Genomic DNA, 23,829 nt, shown 5'->3' on the forward strand with positions numbered 1-23,829 from the left:
AAGAGTATGTGAGAAGAAGTGATAAGATGTGAAAGCACGAAAATTTTAGTTGGAATCTAATTTGTAGAAAGAAATAAGAAAATAGTTGGGGTCAAACTGGAGATACGAAACGGGGACGCTAATATATAAAGCAAGAAAATATCTACTTTAAATTATTTATGTATTTAAAAAAAAATTCATTGTTGAGGGCTGAGGATGTGGTTGAAATATAACTTCTATTTTAAAAATTCCTAAAAAATAAGAACTAAAAATAAGTCAAGTTTGTAACGAAAACAAACATGCTTAAAATTGATGTTGTTATAAAATAGTCCCGTGATGAATTCTATAAAGAAGTTTACTTTAGCAGAATCTGGAAGAACAATCATCCTCTGGTCCCTAATTATTGGAAGAACTGGCACATTGCGTACAAGCCTAAAGTTGTTAAGAGCTACAAGATTTGTTTTCTATGACATAGGCAGCAAGAAGAGTGCGTAAGGAACCCCAACCAAACAAATCGACAGTTAACCGTAATTAGAGTAATTTACGAGGGAAAGGATCTTCGAGGCCCGAAAAAAGTTCCAATTTTTCTGGCTATCCGAACGCCTCCTTCTCTTACCTTTGGGAGAGAAGAAGAATGGTGCTTACTTCTTTATCTGTAATCCCTTCTTCATCTTCGTTTCCTTCGATTTCCAATCTCGATTCCCCTTCTACTTCCACTTCCATCAGAATCAGAACCATCCATTCCTCTAGACGAGGCCTTAAATTTACTAGACCCCCTTTTCAGTTCTCTTCAGTCTACACTTCTCTTCCGTTTTCCTCAATTGTCAGAGCTTCTTCTTCCAAACAAGTTGTAGAAGATGAGTCTGCGGATAAGTTCTGGCAAAACGCCTCCATGGCGGATTTCCTGAGATTCAAGCGAGGAATCGATGGAGGGAGTGGAGAGTTGCAGACGGCAATAGTGAGCTACAGGAAGAAATTCCCATGGTCTCTATTGTACCCTTTTTTTCAGGTGCGAACTAAGACCTTTCCATTGCTCAACGATGGTTTTTTCGTTTCTTTTTCTTTTATGAATGAACTGATTTATTGTGTATTATCTTTTGCACTATCTGGTGGTGTAGGTTGATTTAGTTTCAACAATTCACATCGCAGATAAGAAGTAAGTCTGTCTAGCTTCCCAATTTTTTGTTTTTTAGTTCTGAAAGCAGCTTATCCTTGTGGGATTGTCGGATTAGTAGTTGACATAGAAAAATGAAGTGCATATGACATTTGTAATCTAAAAGAATAATGGAAAGTTATGGAGTCCTGTTGCTGATAAAGGATGGTAGATGTTGAGGTTTCGGCAAATGAAGGCTTCTCTTATTTATCCCTGGCAAATAGTGATGAGATAAACAATGTCACACAAAAAATTTCGCTTTAGAAGTTCATGTGTGAGGAGGAATTTAGATTTATCATTATCTAAATGCAGTCTAACATTAGTGTGACATTACTCATGTCAATCATAGGTCTACTATGCACATCGTATTAGCTTGATTTTTAAAGATACCTCTACTGTCTGACTACAAAATGTGGTGGGTAACTCATAATGAGTTGGGCAAACAAAATTATCACTTCTTCCAAATTAATTCCATCATTTGACATCCAGTTGCCATAAATGACTAAAGAGTATCTTTAAAGATAAAGAGGCGAATTCCTTTGCACTAACGAAGTATTGATAGAATTGATTTCTTTTTTTTTTCTTTTTTTTTGTGGGTGACAGAATTGGTTTCTTTGTCTTTGACTGTTTTTAATTTATTTATCAAGAGTCACTAGTATTTTTAGTTGCTCCGACTTAATCTATGTTCTATCTTGAGAAATAATTAATTTTGGTGCTCCTGATTTCTTCAAACAGGTATTTTACAGCCCTCCAAAATTACTTGAATCCTATGATTGCGTACTTTATGAAATGGTAGCTAGCAGGGAAAGTATAGAAAGTAGAAGAAACACTATCCCTAAAGCAAGGGTGAGAGGCTCCGGCGCTAAGGGTATAAACATCTTGGGATGCATCCAGCGATGGATGGCTCAAATTCTCATGCTTGACTTCCAATTAGACTCTCTGAGTTACGAAGCTGAGAATTGGTACCATGCAGATCTTGACTATGAGACCTTCAAATTGCTCCAGGTTGGGCCCTTCATTTTTCTGACTTACATAGTGGAGCCTACTCTTAATACAGTGCTTGGGGATTGCATATATTGCTCTCACTATTTTGGTTCCTGAGTTTTCTTATCAAAGGAGGGATGAACTTATTTTTAGCTAGCAATGGGTGTGGAATCTGTCTTGAACAATCTGTCAATCTTTATGTTCCTTTTGCATTCCCCCGAAAATTTGCCACTCGCACTCTATTCTCTTCCATTGTTCAAATAATAAAAATATGTCCTTTTGTTTCAGCTTGAAAAAGGTGAAAGCTTCTTTTCTTTTGCAAGAGATATGACTCTTAGATCCACAAAGGCGATGTTGCAGCCGGCTTCTTCTGTTCCAGAAGATCTTGGTTCATGGAGGTCCAAGCTTTTATGGGCTTCTCGGGTACTTCCTATGCCTCTCGTTGGCCTTTTTATCATTGGAAGCGTCTGTGCAGATGCCGGAAGTCAAGCATCAGCGTATCCTGAAATAGAGGCGTTGTCAAGCCTTGATTTTGGTGCTGCAATTAAGTTCTTCCTTGCAAAGAGGCTAGCAACTGAGTGAGTATATATGCCATCATTTGCTTCTGATCATACCTCAATCTTCCTTTATCTTTTTGGTCATTGATGCCAAAAATATTGTTGTGAAGGTTAACAGAGGTGACAGCAGATGTAGAGAGAAATCTGTTATAATTGGTGAGAGGAATAAAGCCGCAGTAGACTCCCTGAGAAAGGCAATTCAGGAGGGACACAATAGGATTGCAATACTCTATGGGGGTGGTCACATGCCTGATCTGGGGAGGAGATTAAGGGAGCAATTCGACCTAGACCCGGGTCGTGTGCAGTGGATTACGGCGTGGTCCATAAAGAAAAGGAATCTAAATACAAGTTCATTTCCATTTCTCAAGACAATGGCTCAAGTCTCAGGTTGGCCATGGAACCGCTATCAAACACTGGCATGGCTCATATTTTCATCGGTCCTGGCATTGGATCTTTTGTTTTGGGAACTCTTCTTTCGTACTTCTGTTGATTGGGTCTCACAAATTGGCACAGAACTTCTTGAGTATTTTGCGTAATGTTTAGCTGATAATGATACAATTGTTCAACTAAAAGCGTTCATAATAACTTAAAGAACAATCTTCTGGCCCGCCAGTGTAAATATTTTGAAAATTTTTCTTCGACAGAATTGAATAACCCACTCCATCTTATCTGTTACAGTGTTCCAATTTATGCATTGATAGTAGGGTTACAAGTTGCAATATACTGTTGCTGCGTGTGACTACCGAATGGAACCCGTGAGTGTGCTAGTGAAAGTGAAAAAACTTTCACCAGTAAGACACTAGTATCAATTAGCTGCAAGTTGCTATATAGTTGTGTAGATTACTAACGCAAGTAATTTGTAATTAATTATGGTTAGAGACTTGGAGTGGGTGTAAAAGGAATGGTTGCTGGACATTTTCTGATGCGACTTGGAGGTTACTCTCGAGCCCACTGGATGAACTTGCATGTGGGCGTAAACTGTGATTTTCGCTTCTGTCCTTCTAAGGGCCTTTGGCGAGCACCCTCAAAACCATGGTTGAAAAAAAATATCAGCCAAATGTCCCTGAAAATATGATGAACCCCCAAACCATGGTTTTATCAGGAGCATATCAGAGTTGCTTCTTGGTTCCAATTATTGGAAGCTTATAGTAGGCCCATCACACATGACCAAATAGCCCAACTCAAATAATTGCTCTTCCTTCCTCTTTTACTCTTTCCCCAGTCGGTCTCTTATATAAAAAAATTCATTTTTCTATAAACATATTTAATATTATGTTTTATAAATATATATAGACACATTAATTATGTATTATTATATTATCTTATATATTATTAATTATGTTAGTAAAATTATTTCATTAACAATTTGATTTTGTTCAAATCAAAATATATCATAAATCTATCCCTTATATAATTATCATATTAATTTAGACTTCTCAGAATCACTTTTCACAAAATCTATCTCTCTAGAATCTATTTTCCAGAAGCTATTCTCCAAACCACGATTTGGTTTCATCCAAACACTTCCTAAATTCTCTCTGGCCACGGACCAAGGTCATGTATGCTTAAGCACATGGTTGTGTATGTGTATAATAGGTACTGATTCGTGCGAGTAATTAGCTCTTTTTCCTAGACTCAATATTGGCAAATGGTTATATAATTTGCCGTGAAAATATTGTCCAGAAAGTTATGATTGATGGGCCCGTACTATTGCACCCACATGTAATGGCCAAGCCCAAGTTACGAGTGTGTGAAGCTTGACACATAGAGAGAGAAGACTGTGATGTATTTATTTGGGCCTCTAGAGCAGGGAGTATGTGTGAGTCCCCCCACCCCGGGTTCTTCTATTTCCCAGAAATTTGAAGCTGTTCCAGCTTAGAGTTATTCTCTTGGCGAGGTTTTTTATCTCTGAATAGTATATTGAGCAGTGGGTTGAATGACTTGAATCAAGATCAAAGGCGAGAGCAGATGCAGCCAAGAAATGTGTGTTGTAATTGGCGAGAGGAATCAAATTGCAATAGAAATCATTCATGCCTCTGGTTAACAGTTGACAAGAACATGAACGATCCTTAGTTTAGTACTAAATTTAAGATATTGCCGAAGCTTCTTTCTTCTTTGGAGCTGCCTGAGTTCCTATGACACAGTGGATTGATTTATTTTGATTCTAAATATAATACTCCAATCTATTTTATCTCATATTTATTTATTTATTTCTTAAATAGTCTTTATAATGATAATAATTCTAACTAATTAATTCGAAGAATAATTATAATTTCAGAGTTTGGGGGGGTCCCGATGCATGTGTCACAGCTTTCAATGGCATTGACTATTTAGTCAAGAGCAACTGCATAACTGCGGATCGGTCCAAAAAAAAAAAAAAAACTGCATAGCTGCGGAGTCAATCATCCGCCGTTACCTTCCTCAATACATTCCAATCACCTTCCCTCCTCCTCATGTTGCCTCTGCTCTAACCAAATGAAAAACGTATCACGTATCAATATCAGCATCCATCATTAATACTCATTGTAAATTACTCCGATCTTTATTATGAGTTCTTATAACTTACTCCTCCGATTTCATCCTATTTATAAGATACTTTCAGTATATTTTATATATAGACTAAAAAAAACCTTACATTTTATTAACTCTCATTTAAAATTTAACAACTTTCTAACTTTATCCATATTTAATATACATTATATTCATATAAACAAATCAATACTCAATATAATAATAAATGAGAGGTAAGATTGTATATTCATACAAAAAAAATCTCTCAGTACTCTATAAATAGGACCAAAAAATATCTTTTTTTTGTCCTATAAATAGGACCAGAGGAGTATTTTTAAGTATCAATAAATGTATTTAATTAATAATTTTTTTACATTTACTTTTATAATTTTTCTCTCAATATTTACCATTACAAATCATTCTCACACCTATCTCCATTTTTTATCTTTCGAATAAAAATTAAATAAGAATAAAATTAAAAAATAATTTTTTTACAAGCAACTTAATAAAGACCGAAGTGTATCTAACATGAAAGCTAATTAATGCTTACTACAAGCTAATTCTTACACTAATCAGCTTTCTCAACACACAAGCTTGATGGACGCATAAGTATAAAGAACCTAGTTCCATGCAAACTTCTTTTTGGTTCTACTTATAATGCATAAGGAGAAAACTTTTTTTTGACCTATTTATAATATTTTATCTTTTATTTATTATTATGTAGATTAAATTATTATTTTCTTGAAAAGTTTATATGTTAAATGGGATGAGGTTGGAGTTGTTAAATTTTAATACAAAATTAATAGGGTTTAAAATTTTTCTTTATTTTAGTCAAATATATTGAAAAAGATTTATAAATAGGATGAAATGAGTATTTTTTTTCCTGTACGACTTCTTTAAAGAATTGAAGTTTATAAAATAATAGGAGGGAGTAATTAATACAATATATTATTTTCAAAGTTGACCAGTTTTGTTTTAAAACTGAAACTAACTAAATAAAGTCCAATATGCTAATACCACTATTTTCAAAAGGAGTTAGGCGTTAAGCTTATAATCTGATTTCTATAATCCAGATTTTATGCTTTTTAATCAAACTTACAATTTTATTCCAAGAAAAAATAAAAAAAGTCTCCGAACTATCAATTGGAAAATTAATCATTTATATTAAAAAATGTAAAGTTAGAGGATCGAAGCTGAACATTATATACATATAATCAAAATTGTAATAGCGTCGTTTTAAGGGAGAATTCAAAAAAAAAAACCTTTAAATTTCAAATTTTAAATCAGTCTTCTTTACTATACTTTAATAATAATAGATAATATTTAAAAAGCAAATAACAACATATTTTAATAGTCATTTCATGATTTGGAATTTTAAAATTTTAAAGTTTGTTTTTAGATTTTTTTTTCAATTTTCAAACATAAAATCACACACAGACTCTGAATAAAGTAAAGAAAATGATGCAGACGTAGTGATAGACTGATAGCCAGAATGCATAAAAAGGTCTGTTTCGAGAGCTCTCTAAGAATGCAGTTACCATATACAGTGCTTGTTTGAATGGGCCAATAAGCTTTGGGAAAAACAAAAGCAAAAAGATACAAAGGCAAAGAAACAAAGCAAACTGGGATCAGTGATGATGAATATGGTCCATATATAGTCTCTGCCAAAAAAAGAAGAAAAATGGTCCTAATTTCTAAGTGGAATTTCTAATACTTAAGTCTTAAATGAGAAGGAAATTAATGAGGGTAATATGTTGAAGACATTGATGTGTAATATACCACTTTGGACTGAAGTCATTTGTTTAGAAAAATTTTGGTTTTAAATATAAGTCACTTATTAGAAAAAGTTTCAGTTTTAAATGTAAATCTCTTACAGTATATTTAATTTCTGTTTTCTAAATTTGCCTTTATTTAATTCTTATTGAAGAGAGAGAAAGAAGACAGAAATGTGAGAATGATCGGTAAATATTAAAAGAAAAATTTAATAAGGATAAGATTGAAAAATCTGGCCAATTTAATGTACTACCTTCGATACTAATTATAAGAGCTGATTGGCTGATTTGAAAATATTAAAAAAAATAAGTTAAGTTAGTTATTTGTAATAAATAGATGTTGTCTTTCCTAAAATATCCTTACTAATAAGTATATTCGTTGGAACTACTATTATTAGAAGAACTGTCTTGGAAAAAGTATATAAATATGAGAGATAGAATGAATTGAGATATATATCTAGGACCAAAATAAAAGTCAAACAAGATCTTATATTAAGTACAGGAGATAGTATTACTTAGCATGCGAAAAATGTGTTACAACTTATAAACTTACAAATATGAGTAAGGACTACATGGTCCTACTACATTGAGGATAGAAAGTTGCATGAGGAAAGCTGAATAATAATGTGGTACTATAACAGAAGCATGCATAAAAACAAAGTGCTGTGTTTGTGGAACCAGAAAATGACCCCATGAACATACAATTATTAATGGACTGCCTTTGATTTTTCCTCTCAATAATTGAGTTGGTAAATGCGACAAACTCTTATTTATTGACATTTTGATGTGAAATTTGATTGCTTTGCCACTTGACTCTTTTTTATTTTTTATTTTTTTAATTTAAGTTCAACTTCAAAATCTGCTTGTGCTTACCATCACACAAATGATGATTCACAATTCATAATTACGGGTCAAATTTATTTATTTAACCACGCAAATTCACATAATCTCTGGGTTTTCTAAACGAAACTGCAATTGAATTATCAGTAAAATAACATAAATTCTTGTTTCTAAGTAATTATATTGATGATAATTGATGCAAGTCCTTATTATTTTTTGTATCTGGTGTTTAACATAATAGCACTTATAATACATTAAAAAATTCAAATGAATTAGTCAATTACAACAAATATTACATTGCCAGTTTACCTCTTTAAAATATCCAATATAATATTAGATTATATATCAATTTATACATTAAGTAAATTAATTTTAAAAAATAATAAATATAAGAAATAAATTGAATTAAAATATTATATTAGGACTAAATCTAATCTTAACTTACTCATCCAAGGGAGTAATTGAAACATCTATTTGTATAAAATATTTGCAAGATGTTTCAAATTTTCTTAGCTAGTTTCCTATTTTGTCCTTATAAATTACCTATTTTAATATTTAATATATTTATTATCTCATTTTCTAAAGCATTATTAATTTATTTCTTTATTCTCTCTTTTATAGTACTGCCTTTACCCTAAAAATAAGTATAAGGGTTATTTTTGGGGAAAAAATTTATAATTTTTACATATTTATTCTCTTTAATCAATTATAATTAACACTTTAATCTATGTGATCTGATAAAATGATTCTTATAAAAAGGGCACAGGATGGTACTGTTCTACAGTCTTCTAATCCTATTTTTAAAGCATGTATAATATGTTTAGTTGAAATCAAGAGAAGCCTTGAAACTCATAAGCACAATCTTAAAACTTAATCACTTTTGACTTTTACCCTTATTTAATACTACATCATGTCATTAACATAAAATCCAGTTTGAAAAAGTTAAAAAAATAAATAAATTACTTTAAAGTATTTTTATTTATTTATTTTTACTAATTTGTCTAACTTATAAACTAAACTAATATATAATTTAATAATACACATAAGTATTTTAGAAAAATCATATAACATATCGTATAATTAAATAATTTATTAGTTTTCTTAGCCTCTTCAAATTAGGCCACTATGTTTTATACTACTTCTGGTTCTAATTATAAAATTTTGTTTGTAGTTTACAAATAAAATTTTATAATTAAGACCGGAGGTAATATTAAACATTGGAGGTAGTACTCTATATGGTAATCCTCTAGTTTTATTTATAAGTTAGTTTTCAACATGTTTAACTAGAAAGAAATACTTCAAACCTAATTAATTATATCCTAAAATTTAACAACTTTATAACTTTATCCCATTTAATATGTACATTTTCTAAGAATAAAACTATATACATAATATTTCCGGTTTTTAATATAAGACTTGTTTAACTAATTTGATTAGATTAAAAAAATTAGATAGTTAGTTAATTATAACAAAATATGACATGTTTTTCCTAAAATACCATAATTATCTTTCTCAATATCCCCCTCTTCTTCTACTTGATTATGATTGAGCGAGTATCCATAAGGGTAATTTAGAAAAAATTGATAAATATGAAAAAAGACTCTTATATTTAGAACTAAAATTAATTTAATAATTAAGTCTTATATTAAAAAATAGAGAAGTAATAAATTAGGAACAAAATTTTAGATTGATATAATAAAGTTAACGGGCTGACTTATATTGAGAGGGGGAAAATGCTCTCTATGCTCTGTAAATACATGTAGTACTTTGACTTTGATAACCCGCTCCTAATTCTGGCAGGCTGTCGCCAAGAATCCAGGAGAAAATGTATTACTGGTCAATTTTATTTATTAAGGCACCGTTTGGATGCACTTACAAACCATGATTTGGAAGCCCAAATCATGGTTTGTACAAAATGCTATCCAACACCCCTCTCAAAAACCAAAACCATAGTTTTGGGTCAAATCATGGTTTTGGAAAAAGCAAAAAAATTTGCTTTTGGAGAAAAAAGGGAGAGTGTGAGAGCCTATAGGATATGTATTTTGTTATTTTTATAAACATATTTTTTTATAAACATATTTAATCTTATATTTTATAAATATATATATTCATATTAATATTTATTAATTATATTATCTTATGTATTATTAATTATGTTAATAAAAAAATATATTATTAACAATTTTATTCCTCTAAATTAAAATATATCATAAAATCTATTTTTTCTGTAATTATCATATTAACTTATTTCTTTTTTTAGTAATTTGTATATATAAAAAGTGCTTCTGATAACAACTATCCAAACACTCTCACTTCTCAAAATCACTTTTTCATAAAATCTATTCTTTCTAGAATCTATTCTCCAAAATCACTTTTCCAAACCACGGTTTGGTTTCATCCAAACACACCCTAAGAGGACAACTAGAATCATAGTTCATCCCTTGTCTTTTTGAGATTTGAATAGCACTCATTTAATTATTGCGACTGAAAAATTAAAATGACACCTCACTAGAAAAACTGAAAAAGGACATAAATATTTCTAGAGAGTTACGTTGAAAATGATAGTAGGAAAATTAAGTACTCCTCCCGTTCAAAATATAAGGCTCATTTTATAGTATAATTTACACTATAAAATAGATTTTATATTTAGGATAAGAGGGAGTATATATTAATTTTTGTGCCAACTAAGTATATATTACTTTAAAATATTTTTTTTATAAAATACATTTACATTAAAGCAATCAATCACTGGGATTTATTAATTGTGAATTACAAATGGATAATTGAGATGGGTCTTATACTATCTGTTACTCAATTCAAATCACAATATAAACTAAATGGATAAAAATGATTGTCGAGAGAAAATCACTCTTCATGTTTTTCCTATTTTTGGGTATGATTTATTCATTATCCAATATCCATTCATGTATTTTTTTTTTCGGGTTTTTTTAATTTCATATTTTTATATAAGGGGTTAAAAATATTACTCTAATCTATCTATAGCCTTTTTGCTTGCTGGGTGGCAAATAGGCATAAATCGAAATGAGAGAAATGTTTTGATTTTAGTGGTGACAATCGAAACCCATAAAATTAATATAATATTTTGTTCCTTCTTTCCCTACTTATGATTAGTCACTTTTTAGCACATGTTCCATCCCAATCAATAAAAAACTTCAAAATCCAATAACTCTGTCTAAAAATTTAGTACCACTCCAATCTTATTTATAAGTTTTAAATTTAGGAAAAGATATTGTCCATTTTATAAGTTTCAATTTGGGATTTGTCTTAACATTTAATGTATTTTTTCTATTTTTTCCTTAATTATTTATTGTCTTTCCTTCATTATGCTCTCTTTTATCATATTTTCCCACACATTCTCTTTCATCATTTTTCTTATTTATTATAAGGACATATTTAGAAACAAAATTATCTTTCTAACCTATTTATTGTTTTTAACTAATTTTAACTAATAGTTCGTTATCCGTGAATTAGTTATTTAAAACTTATAATAAAAACTGAAGGGATTATATTTCTAACTTTGATCCCATTAAATGCATGTGCTTTAAAAGTTAAACAACATACATAAACATTTAATGAGTGACAAATTAGAAACTTGTAATAAAAATGAATGACATACTATAGTTAGGAAAAAAAAATTATTCTCTCTACTTTATGAATAGGACTAGAATGACATTAACATTATTATTAAAAGAACAGACGTTAACATTAACAGTTTAAGATTATTAGCGGGATTTAACCCATTAGGTTAAAAAATTGCTGGCTATATTCTTTTTTTTTTTTTTACAAAAAAGAATCCACAATATTGCGAAGCAAACAACATGAGCAAGCTGAATTAGATAAAGAGGATAAGGTATTTGAAATGATCGGCAAATTTGTAGAAGATCTGACGAGAGTTTAGACTCTGATCTTCTTATTCCTGTGATCCGCCAGAAGCGAAGGGAAAAAATAGAAAAGTGGATAAACCAGGGGCAAAAGTGTAAATGCAATAACGTCCATAACATCCACACTGCACGCCTAGTTTTGCAGAGAGTAATCGTAGTTACCTCCCAAACCAAGCCGAGATTTTGCATTATCCGTTTATTACCATTTTTCTTCTTCTTTCTCCTTCTTCTTCTCTCTTTTAACTCCACACTCGTTGCTCTCATGAATCACCTGCCCCCTCTTTAACCCCCTCCTCGATCGAATTTCGTCGTTTTTTGTTTCTTCCTTTGATTTTCACTCTGATTTTCCCAGAACAGAGAAAATGGATGATAACAATGGCGATCATCAGACGAAACCCGCACCTCGCCTCAATGGATTCACTATTCTGTGTGCTCTTCTTGCCTCCGTCACTTCCGTTCTCCTTGGATATGGTATGTTTGATTCTATGTTTCGAAAGGTTGAATTGAATTCGATTCATGTGGCATTTGTGATTTATGCGTGATTGTGTGTGTGAATTCCTGCAGATATTGGGGCTATGAGCGGTGCTTCGGTTTTGATTAAGGAGGACATGGGGATCTCTTCTTCAAAACAAGAAATCCTGGTGGGTGTTTTGAATGTGTTCTCTCTGTTTGGATCGCTTGCTTCTGGAAAAATGTCCGATTGGATTGGCCGCCGATACACCATTGTGTTTGCCGCATTCACGTTTTTTTTAGGTGCCGTTTTGATGGGTCTCGCGCCCAATTTTTGGGTTCTCTTGGTCGGTCGGATGGTCGCCGGAATTGGCGTCGGCTGTGCCCTCATGATTGCCCCTCTCTACACCGCCGAGCTCTCTCCGGCCATGAGCCGCGGCCTCCTCACCTCCCTTCCCGAAGTCTTCATCACTTTCGGCATCCTGCTCGGCTACATAATTAACTACTGCCTCGCCAGTCTTCCGTTACACCTGGGCTGGAGGCTCATGCTCGGCCTCGCCGCCGCGCCCTCAATTGCCATCGCTTTCGGCGTCATAGCCATGCCGGAATCCCCTCGTTGGCTCGCCATGAAAGGGAAGGTCGCCCAGGCAAAAAAGGTCCTCCTGAAAACCTCATCGTCGCCGGAGGAAGCGGAACAAAGACTCCAGGAAATTACCACAGCGGCGGCAATGGTCACCGGCGGCGAAGGGGATTTCCGCGGGGAAGGTGTCTGGAAGGAGCTATTGCTGAGACCCTCACCAGCAGTCCGTCGCATGCTGGTCACTGCCATCGGAATGAACTTCTTCATGCAAGCCTCCGGAAACGACGCCGTTGTGTACTATTGCCCGGAAGTGTTCAGAGCCGCCGGGATCCACAACAAGAAACAACTCTTCGGCGTGAACGTGATCATGGGCTTAGCCAAAACTTCATTCGTTCTGCTCTCTGCTCTGTACCTAGACAAGTTTGGAAGGCGACCCCTATTGTTATTGGGCTCAACGGGTATGTCCATCTCTCTAGCTGGGCTCGGAGTGGGCTCATTGTTTCTACAGAAATCAGTCAGGAAGCCACTTTGGGCCATCATCCTGTGTGTGGTGGCAGTGTGTGCTGACGTGTCATTCTTTTCAATTGGGCTTGGGCCCATAACGTGGGTATACTCGTCGGAAATATTTCCGACAAGGATGAGGGCCCAAGGTTCAAGCTTGGCGATATCTGTGAACAGGCTCGTCTCCGGCGTGGTGTCGATGACGTTCTTGACGATATCAAAGAAGATAACGTTCGCCGGAATGTTCTTCGTGTTGTGTGGGATAATGGTGGTGGGGACACTGTTCTTTTATGTGTTCATACCAGAGACCAAAGGGAAGAGCTTGGAAGAATTGGAGACTTTGTTTGAGAAAAAACCCAAAGCTGGTGAACATAGGGAAACCGAAATGGGAGCTGTTTAGGGTTGTTAATTGTAATTTTAATGATGTGGAATTATTGTAGTTGGGCTTTTAAGGTTTTCCTGCCTCTTGCCTCTTGTGTTAACCGGGTCCAGAAGTTAATTTTTGTTTTTTTGGGGACTTGGTTGCCATCCTCCTTTTGTAATTATGCAGATTTGATACGAAGGAAAGAAAAGAAGCATCTTGTCTAACCTTGAATTTATTTATCTGTAATTTTTCTAAGGTTTAGTTTGGATGGAGGAAAAAAGGGGAGGAAAATAAATGGGAGAGAACACTATAAAGAAAAACTTTCAATTTAAAAAATTTACTATTTTTGACCTTCTTTTTTCTCCTAATATTCTTTTTATTCTAATTTTCTTTCCAAAAGTAGGAGTCATTGGGAAAAGAAATGACAGTTCAATTTCTGATTGAAACCATAGAACATTAAGAAAAAGAAAATGTGTAGAGTGTTGACATTAATGCAATGCACTAGTGTCTAGTGCAGAGAGGCAGGGAATACTCTTTTTTTAAATTAAAAAAAATTATTCTGATGGCTTTTACTCTTTTTTTTTTAAAATTCTTTTTGGGCTTTGTATGGATATGTAGCTTCCAATTTCCAAATATAGATTTGTTGGACTATTTGTAGGATCAACGGTTTCTATAGATAGGATGAGCTGAGATGGTCTACTTTTACAGGCATTTCAATTCAAACTTTGAAATATGTTATGAGTTATGAAGCATCGGCAGCATCATCCCATTTTGGTTCAACGCCCTTGTCTCTTACTTGCAAGGAATTGAAGGAATAGCCTTAAGATTACAAAAAAGATCAAATTTGCCATCCCTCACTTACAAGGAAGATGAATATGAATAAAGTAAGAAGCCTTTGGCCACATGTACAGCTTCTTCATCACATTTGAAGCAGGGAGAGTACAGAAGGCTGAGGCCTTTGTCTGCTGCATTTATTAATTTGTCTTCATGAGCTTGGAAGCTTCCCGCTTCTCAAAGATGCTTCTCTCATGCAGCCTTCATTGAGCCTTTTACATGGCTTCTCTGCTCTCAATTCACAGGGCAGTATTCCCTATAATCCTCAGATCCTTTCTTACCGCTTTATCATCACAATTTTAAACCCCTCTACCACTTACGTTACTTTGTTTCAATTCAAATTCAATTGCTTGAAATTTAATTATGGAAAATATAGGAATATGCCCTAGAAAGTGTACTGTTAGGTGATGCCTACTTATGCACATCCATCAAATTCAAATAAAAAAGGAAAAATTAATCTTTTGATTCCTATGTTTTTATTTAGTTATAATTCAATTTCTAAATTTTAAATTAGTGCTACTTAGTCCTTATGATTTTGACTTAATCATAACTCAGTCTTTGAGCTGTAACCAAAGGCAACTCAAACCCTATGGTTTGTCCCTATATTTAAAAAAGATAAAAAAAATTATATATTTCATGAAACTTAAGGATTAACGACGTAGATGATTAAAATCATAATAACTGAGTTATATCACATCAAAGTTTAAGAATTGAGTTACATGCAAATTAAAGTTTAAAAATGAAGTTGTAGCAAATTAAAGTTTAGAGATTAAGTTACAGCTAAGTTAAAATTATAAGAATTAAAAGATTAATTTTCTGAGTATGGACAACGTATACAAAACTGTACATTTTATGAAGCATATTTTGAAAGCGACCACTGGCATTCCGAAAATGAAGGTAGTGCTTGACATTAATGAAAAGTGGCAGTCACCTTATTTTGTGGGGTTTACTCCTAACTCTTTTCATACATCTTCAGCATTTAGGTTTTGTTTTATTCCTTGGCAGCATATATCGTTTCTAATAGTATTTGTATATATAGCATATGTGAATGTGCTAGTGCTTATACTTTTTCGTTTGAGCCGTTTAAATTCAAACTTGAAGTGTTATTTTATGAACCATCAACATCCATCCATTGACTTTTCTTTTAAAAAAAAAAAAATTGGTTCAATGCCATTGTCTGCTTCTGCAAAACACAGATTTCATTATTCAAAACTCCATATATAGCATTCAGATCACCAAATTATTTGTAGAAAGCTCCAAGCTAAGTGTAAGTACTTGAAGCATTATTGCATGTGCGCGCATACACACACACACACACACTTATAGTGATTGTCTTCATGGAATGTAACAAAGAATGTGAGCTCACATTTTCGGAGTCTTTCAAGAATTCTCATCATCATTAGAAGAGCCCTGTTCTGTTCTGCAAAGTCACCAAATTTAGCAGAAACAAAAAGAGAAGAGAAAAATAACGCGAACATATGTCTCTGATAAGATTACCATATTGATGACAAGATGCCTCCTTCTAACTCTAATCTTTCCCGGCATACTAAATTTAAACCATAATCTCAAATTAAACTTAGATCCACAGAGAAGCGAAAGTTCACATCCTCATCCATTAATTTCAAATATAGAAGCAACATTTGGCGTATAACTGAGTTTGCTGAAGCATATGACTCTGAGTAGTAATGCAAATAGAGGAATGAATTGCATGAAAATGTGGACACCCTACCCTCAAAGGTCAAAGCAATCTGATTTTCTATTAAGAAACTCTTTTGTCTTTGTTATTATTATAACCTGGAGAGGAGAGAGACAAACAATTATTGAAAACCACTTTAACTTTAAGGATATATACATAGTACCTGCAGACATACATAAGTACTAAAATAAATAAATCAATATGCTTTCCCAAAGCTATTGTCTGTTTATGTACCAAAGTAAATGTACGACATGATTCTTTTTGAATGGGGAATTAATCTTGTTTAGATCTGACCCTGAATGGTGCATTAATCTTTTGAATTTGGTACCAATAAGTATCGTCCCTCTTAAAATAACGTTCTCTTTTAGACCATTTTTTGCTGAAACTCAAACAGTTTCTTGTTCAAATTTAACCTGATAATAGGAGATATATTGATACTGTGTAAATAACTACACAATTTTTTTTGTAATGTAAAAATACATGAACTAGTGAGCACAAAAAGAAAACATCTGAAAAACCCAAGTCATTTCAGCTTTTAAAAAAACAAAATGAAAAAACCCAAGTCATGGAAGGGACATATATATTACTGAGGTGATTAAGGATTTCATTTGGTGTTTGTGAAGGGGAAAAAAAAAAAAGCTATGCTGATTGTATATGTGTTTGTTAATTAAGTAGGGTTCTTCTTCTTCCTCTTTGGTTTTAAATTTCAAACAATAGCTTTATTATTAACGTTGTTCTTATAAATAAAGGGTGGTTCAGGATTCTGGTTCCCTGCCACCTCGTTCGTATGTCCCTGACCAAACCTACACTGATGCTTCATTACTTTTGTAATCACTAGCTACGACATAAAAACAATCACTAGTAGATTATTTCACATCTCACTTTTTTTGCTATTAATTAATTAATTTTATATTTATGTTAAACTTTATTATTAATCCATAGAAATAAACTCTTTTCCTAACCTCTTTCTGCTTGCTTTACTTCCTGTAATATCTCGCTTCCAGATTCTTTCAATAACACCTTATTGCAAATTCGAAATGTTACCTTGGGAATGAATAATTACAACCCTGTCTATTTCCAAGAAGTACTATCCTAACGTAGGGTGTAAGAATCAATTTTGTATTATTATTATTATTAGTTTTAGTTTTTCAAAGAAGGTTAATCTTCATGATTCGATCTCTTCGGAGTTCGAAACGTCTTTCATGTTTTGCAAGTCAAATAGTAGAGAGAGAGAGAGAGAGAGAGAGAGAGAGAGAGGAAAACTTCACTGATCACTAACAATGAACAAGCCAGCCCATTCATGGGAGGACCATTTTATTTACAAAAAATTACTTTTTCCCGATCATATTCATTACAGTAGATCTCTTAATGTTGACAAGTTAATTGCTGTTTAAATTTGTTGATAATAACAAAATATTTTAGGCCATTTAAAGTAATAAATCAATTCAAATTACATTCAGCACTGCAAGTCTTACTTAAGTATGAGGTTGCATATTTGCCCTTCTATATATATGTAATGGGGTTCTGAGTTCTTTTTATTAGATCAAAGATGAGGGGGGAAAAAACAACTTCAAATGTCACTAGTACTTTGAATTAATTATATGTTCCACTAATATGATTGTTCTCATAATTAGATTATGCAAAGATATTAAAAATTATTAAATGACTTATTGACAAAGTAAAGTATGACAATATTTAATCAAAATATTTATTTCTTTGTTTATTATTTTAAATTGCACCATTTGTTAAATTTTTAGGAAAACGTTGCACCAATCGCATGACAAAAAACTTTCGGTACAAATTTACTATTTAACTTTTTATGAAAACATATAATTTTAAAAGTTGTACTCCTTTTTTTTTCTCTCCCGAAAAAGCGGGTCTTTTACTCTTGTTAATTAATCCAATGGCTGGACGACCAGTAATTCAGGACAAAGAAGACGACGATCGACAAAACAGCATGGCGTTATTTATTCATTTATTTCTATAATATATTAATATATTAATTATTTAATTTGACATTTCGAGTCTTCCTCGATTCTTCCCTCCCTCGTCATGCATTTATTTAAATATCCCTCTCTTTTCCCCTGTTTCCCCTCAGAACACAAGCAGCGTTTCTTCTTCAAAATCCCATCTTTCTTTGATTCACAGCACTCTCTCTCTCTTTCTCTCTCTCTGAACTGTAATGGAAAACCGACTCAAAATACGAGTCTCTCGCATGTTCAGCACCTCGTTCGGGTCTTGCAGGACCCGAAACTTCTCCGATGTCATGGAAAAAGCTCCACACTACCACCCACCATCCTCACATCTCATGGAGCCCATGTCCCCCAGACTTCGTCCCTTTCCTTCCATCTTCAGACCCAAAGCCTCACAATCTCTTCACGCTCCATGCTTTGATTCCCTCTGCGACGACCTCAACGGTAGGTCTTGTCTTCTTGCTTCTCGTAGCTGCGAGAATGAGTTTGATTCTGCCGAGAAAGTGAAAGAATCAGCAAGAAAGAAGAAGGATACGAAGAGGAGGAGGAAGACGACGACGACGAAGAAGAAGAAGAAGGATACCCAGATGAAAATTAATCACAAGGAGACTATTCCGTTCGGTTATAGCAAGAAAGAAGCAGATGATTTTGGAGGGAATTGGTGGTATAGCAGTGACGACGAAGATGACGAGACGGACACTCTTTTCTCTTCTAAAAGCACCTCGTCTGACTCCTCACAGTCTCGCCGGTTTCGCCGGAGGCATCGGTCTCGCCGGAGAAAGCAGGACGGAAGTCGGTTCAGCTCTAAGAAGGGGAATTCTGAGATGGGTGTTCTGCCATTGCAGGTGAAAGTGAAGGATAGCTTCGCCGTGGTGAAACGTTCGAGTGATCCTTACAATGACTTCAGGACGTCAATGGTGGAAATGATAGTGGAGAAACAGATATTTGCTGCAAAGGATTTGGAGAATCTGTTGCAGTGTTTTCTGTCACTGAATTCACATCATCATCACAAGATCATTGTGGAAGTATTCACGGAGATTTATGATGCTCTGTTCTGTGACTGGGTTTAGAATTTGAATGGAAAACAGAGAGAGAACTTTTCTGAGTTCATTGTGCTTTGTTTCTATGGAAATTAGTTTAGTTTCTGACTTGGCTTAGCTTAGCTTCCTTGTATCATACCTCATTTTCTATTTAATTCAAGTCACTTCTCCGGTTCTCTTCCCCTGAGATTTCCTCTTGCTAGTTCTTGTGTTCTGTTTTTTAATTTTCCTGATTTTACTGGACTTGAAAGTCGAAAAAGATTTGAATTTTGAGGGAGAAAAGTTGCAAAACTGGAGCTGTCTTCTTCGTTGAAGTAAAAACTAAACGCTCCTTTTTCTTGTTTGTGGATTCACTAAAAGAATAGAAACCATAAAAAGAAAAGATTGCTCTTTCCAAAGTCCGCTTGAGAAAAAAGACTGCGTTTTGATTTGCTTTTCACTGTAATTAGCATGTTATCATTATTCATTAGGTACTTCACCTTCAAAATAGATCTCAGGGCCTATAATATTAGATTATTAGTATCACCTAAGCAATTGAAAGCATATTAAATTATATTTTGAATAGTTGAACTTCTTAAAAGTTTAAAAGTGGTTGAACTTCTTAAACTCGTCATAAATTAAAATTATTTCTCAATAATGCTCCCAAATTAAATTAAATGATTCTAATTTCCTTTTTCATATGTATTTTGACCGCCAATTGCCAAAGTAATCAGCATAGTTAATGAAGGGCAGGGATGGGAAAAAAATTAAGCAATACTCCAAATGTTCCTACTGTGACTTCTATACTTTGCATCGTCAGGTTATATTTCATACTAGCTGATAGTTACTATAGTATTTTTGAGTGTGTTTTTGGGATGATGAGTTTTTTTTTTGGAACGATTTGCTTCTTTTTCTATATCATTTTATTAAAAAAATCATTTAGTTCTTATAATTTTGATTCAGTTACATTATTTCTGTTTTTCAAGTTTAACTTATCCAACCCACTTCTTTAAATTTTAGCTATTTTAATCTTTTAGTCCTCTTATATATATATATTAAAAAGTATATCGTCATTTAGAAACTGAATTGTAACTTAATTATAGAGTGTAAGAATCGATATATTGAATAGTTAAAACTTTAAAAGCTGAGTCTTAAACATCATAACCTGATTAATTTTGCACTAACATGAAAGATGGAATAGTATATGCTCTTGAATGCAATAACAGGCAGGGATTAAAGAAGGTGGATATGCGTGTGTGCGCGTGGGGAAACTAGAGAAAACAAGTTTGGCTTTATTTGACCTTTATCTTGTTTGTAAAAAATGAGCGTGGCCCCAATAAATAGGAGATAGTTAAACATGAATCTCCAGCATCGTGTTTATCTTTTGTTTTTTGTTTTAAATTATTACTACTTTCGTTCTTAATATAAAAACTTGTTAACTAGTTCAAGTATGTTAACTAATTCAAGTATATTAAAAAAATTTGTTAAGTTAGTTATTTATAATAAATAGGTGTTATCATTCTTAAAATACTTTTACTAATCATGTTTATTAGTTAGAACTACCATTTGGTAGAACTATTAACATGTACAATTATTACAAAAACTACTTTATAAAAAATAAATAAATATGAAAGATAAAGTGGATTGAAATCTTATATTTAAAACCAAATTGAATATTAAACCATCTCTTATATTAAGAATCAGGGAAAGTATTATGATATTTTATTATTGGTGCAAAGAGTGACATATATTAGTGTCCGAAGAGTAATCAACCATTCTCATTCACTATCTAATGTGACCATTGAGGTGGATTCACATGTGATCCAAATATCTTCATGTCCCTTCCTCTGTTTTCATAAAACCATCATAGCCAGTTTCAGCCATGGAATGATAGAATTTCTAGGTTTCAAAGCCCAACGTGCGGCCACACATTATGTTAATGATAAATATAAATAATATTCAAAGTAGGTTTTATTCACAATGTTTATATATATATTATTATTAAATTAAGTTGGCCTATCTATTATTCTTTCAGACCAAATCTGCATAAATATTTTTTTATCATACGGACGGTATATTAAGATCCATTGAACACATCCAAATGGGTTGGCAAAGCAACAAGAAGATGATTAATAATTTGGTCAAAGCATGGCAACCAGGGGAGTATAGCAGAGAACAAAATCCACGATTAAAATTACATTGGATCTAAGGGAAGAGAAAGAGAAGAAGAAAACAATACAAGAATGGCATACATATATGGTACAGTCTTGTCTATGTCACAGAAAACAGACAAAAACATACATTGTCATATAAAATTGGTAGGTAGAGAAGAACAAGCTGTTAGGTTGTATGATGAAGCAGGGATTCATGAAACAACAACAATAATAGTATTAGACGGTGATGAGGTCTGAGGAGAACAGTAGAAATAGCAGAGTGAAGACAAAACAAAAGGCAGCGTCCTTACCATCAGACATGATTGAATTTAGTATATTGAGTTCGTTTGTCTGTTGTATAATACAAGTTCCCAAGCACTTACCTGGAAGGTGGTTGGAATGTTCATGTCCGTATATTTTTCTAAGTTTTTAACCATGATCTGTTGTACATATATATATGTTGGATTCTTATGGCAGCAAACAGCATGCATCATCCAAGATAAGATAGGATATATTTATGCAGGTTTAATTTCTTTTGTTTTTTGAGTGAGGAATAAGGAGTATACTCCACTAATAACAAAATCATCTGCTCTTGTTTTAGAGTACTAATATGAGGGCAAAGGATAAATTCCCATCAATTAAGTACATGGAATGAGTTTATACCTTGTCCAGTTCTGAACGCAAGAATTATATAGCTATACAGATTTAAAAAAAAAATTAGTTTGATTAGTTATTTATACAAAATGTTTGTTAGTTTTCCTTAAATACCTTCTTTAATAATTTATATTTGAGCTACTCCATAAATTAATGAAAACACCTTTCACATGTACAATTAATAAGAATAGCTTGGGAGATAAAAATTATAAATTTGAAAAATAGAATATTACTCTAGTCTTTATTATAAATCACTTGTAACATATTCTTCTGGTCCTAAATATAAAACCCATATACATACTAATATAAGGGTCATATTTAAGACCGGAGGAATACCTTTATATATGAAGGAATGCATTAAATAAACAAAATTTTCTAATTTTATCCTTATTCTTTTTATACATTTACACATCATTCTTATATTTTCTCCTTCTTTCTCTCTTTTCAATAAAAATTAAATTAAATCTATTACAAGTAACTTGTATTTATGATCAAAACTTTCCCTACAAGGAACTTATATCTAGCATTGGAGTAGTAGAGTGTAGTCTTGCATTTATTATTAAGAAGCAAATCTCCAAAATACTTTTTGTATTTAGGATGAGAGGGAGAGACACCAAAGGAAACAAACGACGCTATGGAAACTGAAAAAAAAAAATGAAAGACAACAAAAGCGGATAGAAATAACATTTATTTGTTATATATGCTAAACATTCATTAGATTTGACGCTTAATTTCTTCTAGGAATTCATTACACCTAAAAATGATTTTTGAAGGATTATTATAGTATTGATGTTTTAGTTTTTGTAATGTAGATGCGCGGGTGTGATTAAAAAATGAAGGCCGAAAGAAGTAGCACTTTATTAAAAAAGAAGAAGAAAAATAAAAAGTTTTGTCCAATTAAATTCTTGGGGCTTGATTTCCAGATATGACCCAAACGATGAAACCTACAGTGTGATTGGTAAGGGTGAAAACAAGTAAGGCGGTTTATCATAGGCTTATGACCTGGTCTATTTTTAAAAGAAATAGGTTCAGACTTGTTTAATTTAATAGGTTAGGATTAGGCTCTCTAAAAAGCCTACTAAACTTGTTAGGTTGGGCTGAGTCTGTTATAAATTTATAATATTAATTTATGAGAAAATTAATTAATAGTACTATAGTTAATGTGCTCTTTTAATTTATTTTTTAATTTTAATATATAGTTAATGGCTTAGTGTTTCCTTGGATTTTGAAGTTTAGTTGACAAGTGAAGATGAAAATATAATTTAAAATAACAATATCAATAAATAATGTGATCTTTAAATTTTAAAAATATAAATAAAATAGGAAAGAAAAATTTTGTTCCTAGAATGATAAATTAGTTAACTTATGTATTATGTTAATTAAATTATGATACCCTATTTATTCATTGTAAAATTAATAGTTTTTTCTCTTTATTTATTTGTTTTGATTTTAATTTTCATTTTGTACTTAAATGTAGTCTTATTCTAAATTTTAACAAAAAATTACAACCAGTTTTGAATAAGATCCTTGTAAATTGTAATTGAGATTTAAAATAGTACTTATCACACTAAAATTTAAATAAAAGACAAGACTAAAAAATTAATTATTATGTATCCTTTTTTAAATCTTTGCTTCTTCTTTTTATAAGCATCACCATGTAATTTGAATTTTAAAAACATAGATTTTTTAACAGGTTTTAAGCCAGGTTAGACTTAGGCTAAATAATAAACTTGTAACAGGTCACAGGTCACGCTCATATCGATAGGCTACAAAACAGTTCTGACTTGTTAAAAGCAAAGCCTGGTCTATTTTCACCCTTAATGATTGGTGTCTAATGATGTTTAAGCCGACCTAATTTCAAAATGGCCTCTCTCCCACTGAACCAAGTGTTTAGAAAGTTTTATTTC

General features: G+C 32.6%; 2 protein-coding genes and 1 pseudogene across 2 annotated transcripts; all 3 read left to right on the forward strand.

The window, feature by feature from the left end:
* The first annotated feature begins 490 nt into the window (after nucleotides 1-490).
* LOC114731082 (uncharacterized) lies at nucleotides 491-3,392 on the forward strand (annotated as a pseudogene).
* An 8,590-nt stretch (nucleotides 3,393-11,982) lies between these two features.
* On the forward strand, nucleotides 11,983-13,681 carry LOC114731078 (polyol transporter 5-like). The gene is made up of 2 exons (XM_028918205.1): nucleotides 11,983-12,169; nucleotides 12,263-13,681. Exons 1-2 carry the CDS (start codon nucleotides 12,061-12,063, stop codon nucleotides 13,627-13,629), a joined length of 1,476 nt encoding a protein of 491 aa, XP_028774038.1. The 5' UTR covers nucleotides 11,983-12,060; the 3' UTR covers nucleotides 13,630-13,681.
* A 4,679-nt stretch (nucleotides 13,682-18,360) lies between these two features.
* Nucleotides 18,361-19,268, forward strand: LOC114731079 (transcription repressor OFP8-like). The gene has a single exon (XM_028918206.1). It carries the CDS (start codon nucleotides 18,390-18,392, stop codon nucleotides 19,164-19,166), a length of 777 nt encoding a protein of 258 aa, XP_028774039.1. The 5' UTR covers nucleotides 18,361-18,389; the 3' UTR covers nucleotides 19,167-19,268.
* The last annotated feature ends 4,561 nt before the right edge of the window (nucleotides 19,269-23,829 follow it).

Source organism: Neltuma alba, unplaced genomic scaffold, assembly GCF_004799145.2.
Source record: "Neltuma alba isolate B1F8T4 unplaced genomic scaffold, ASM479914v2 tig00012801_pilon, whole genome shotgun sequence".
Lineage (NCBI taxonomy): Eukaryota > Viridiplantae > Streptophyta > Magnoliopsida > Fabales > Fabaceae > Neltuma > Neltuma alba.

Coding starts and splice junctions, on each gene's coding strand:
- LOC114731078 (XM_028918205.1), top strand. CDS start 12,061: ATGGATGATAACAATGGCGATCATCAGACGAAACCCGCACCTCGCCTC. Junction 12,170..12,262: donor TTCCGTTCTCCTTGGATATG/GTATGTTTGATT, acceptor GAATTCCTGCAG/ATATTGGGGCTATGAGCGGT.
- LOC114731079 (XM_028918206.1), top strand. CDS start 18,390: ATGGAAAAAGCTCCACACTACCACCCACCATCCTCACATCTCATGGAG.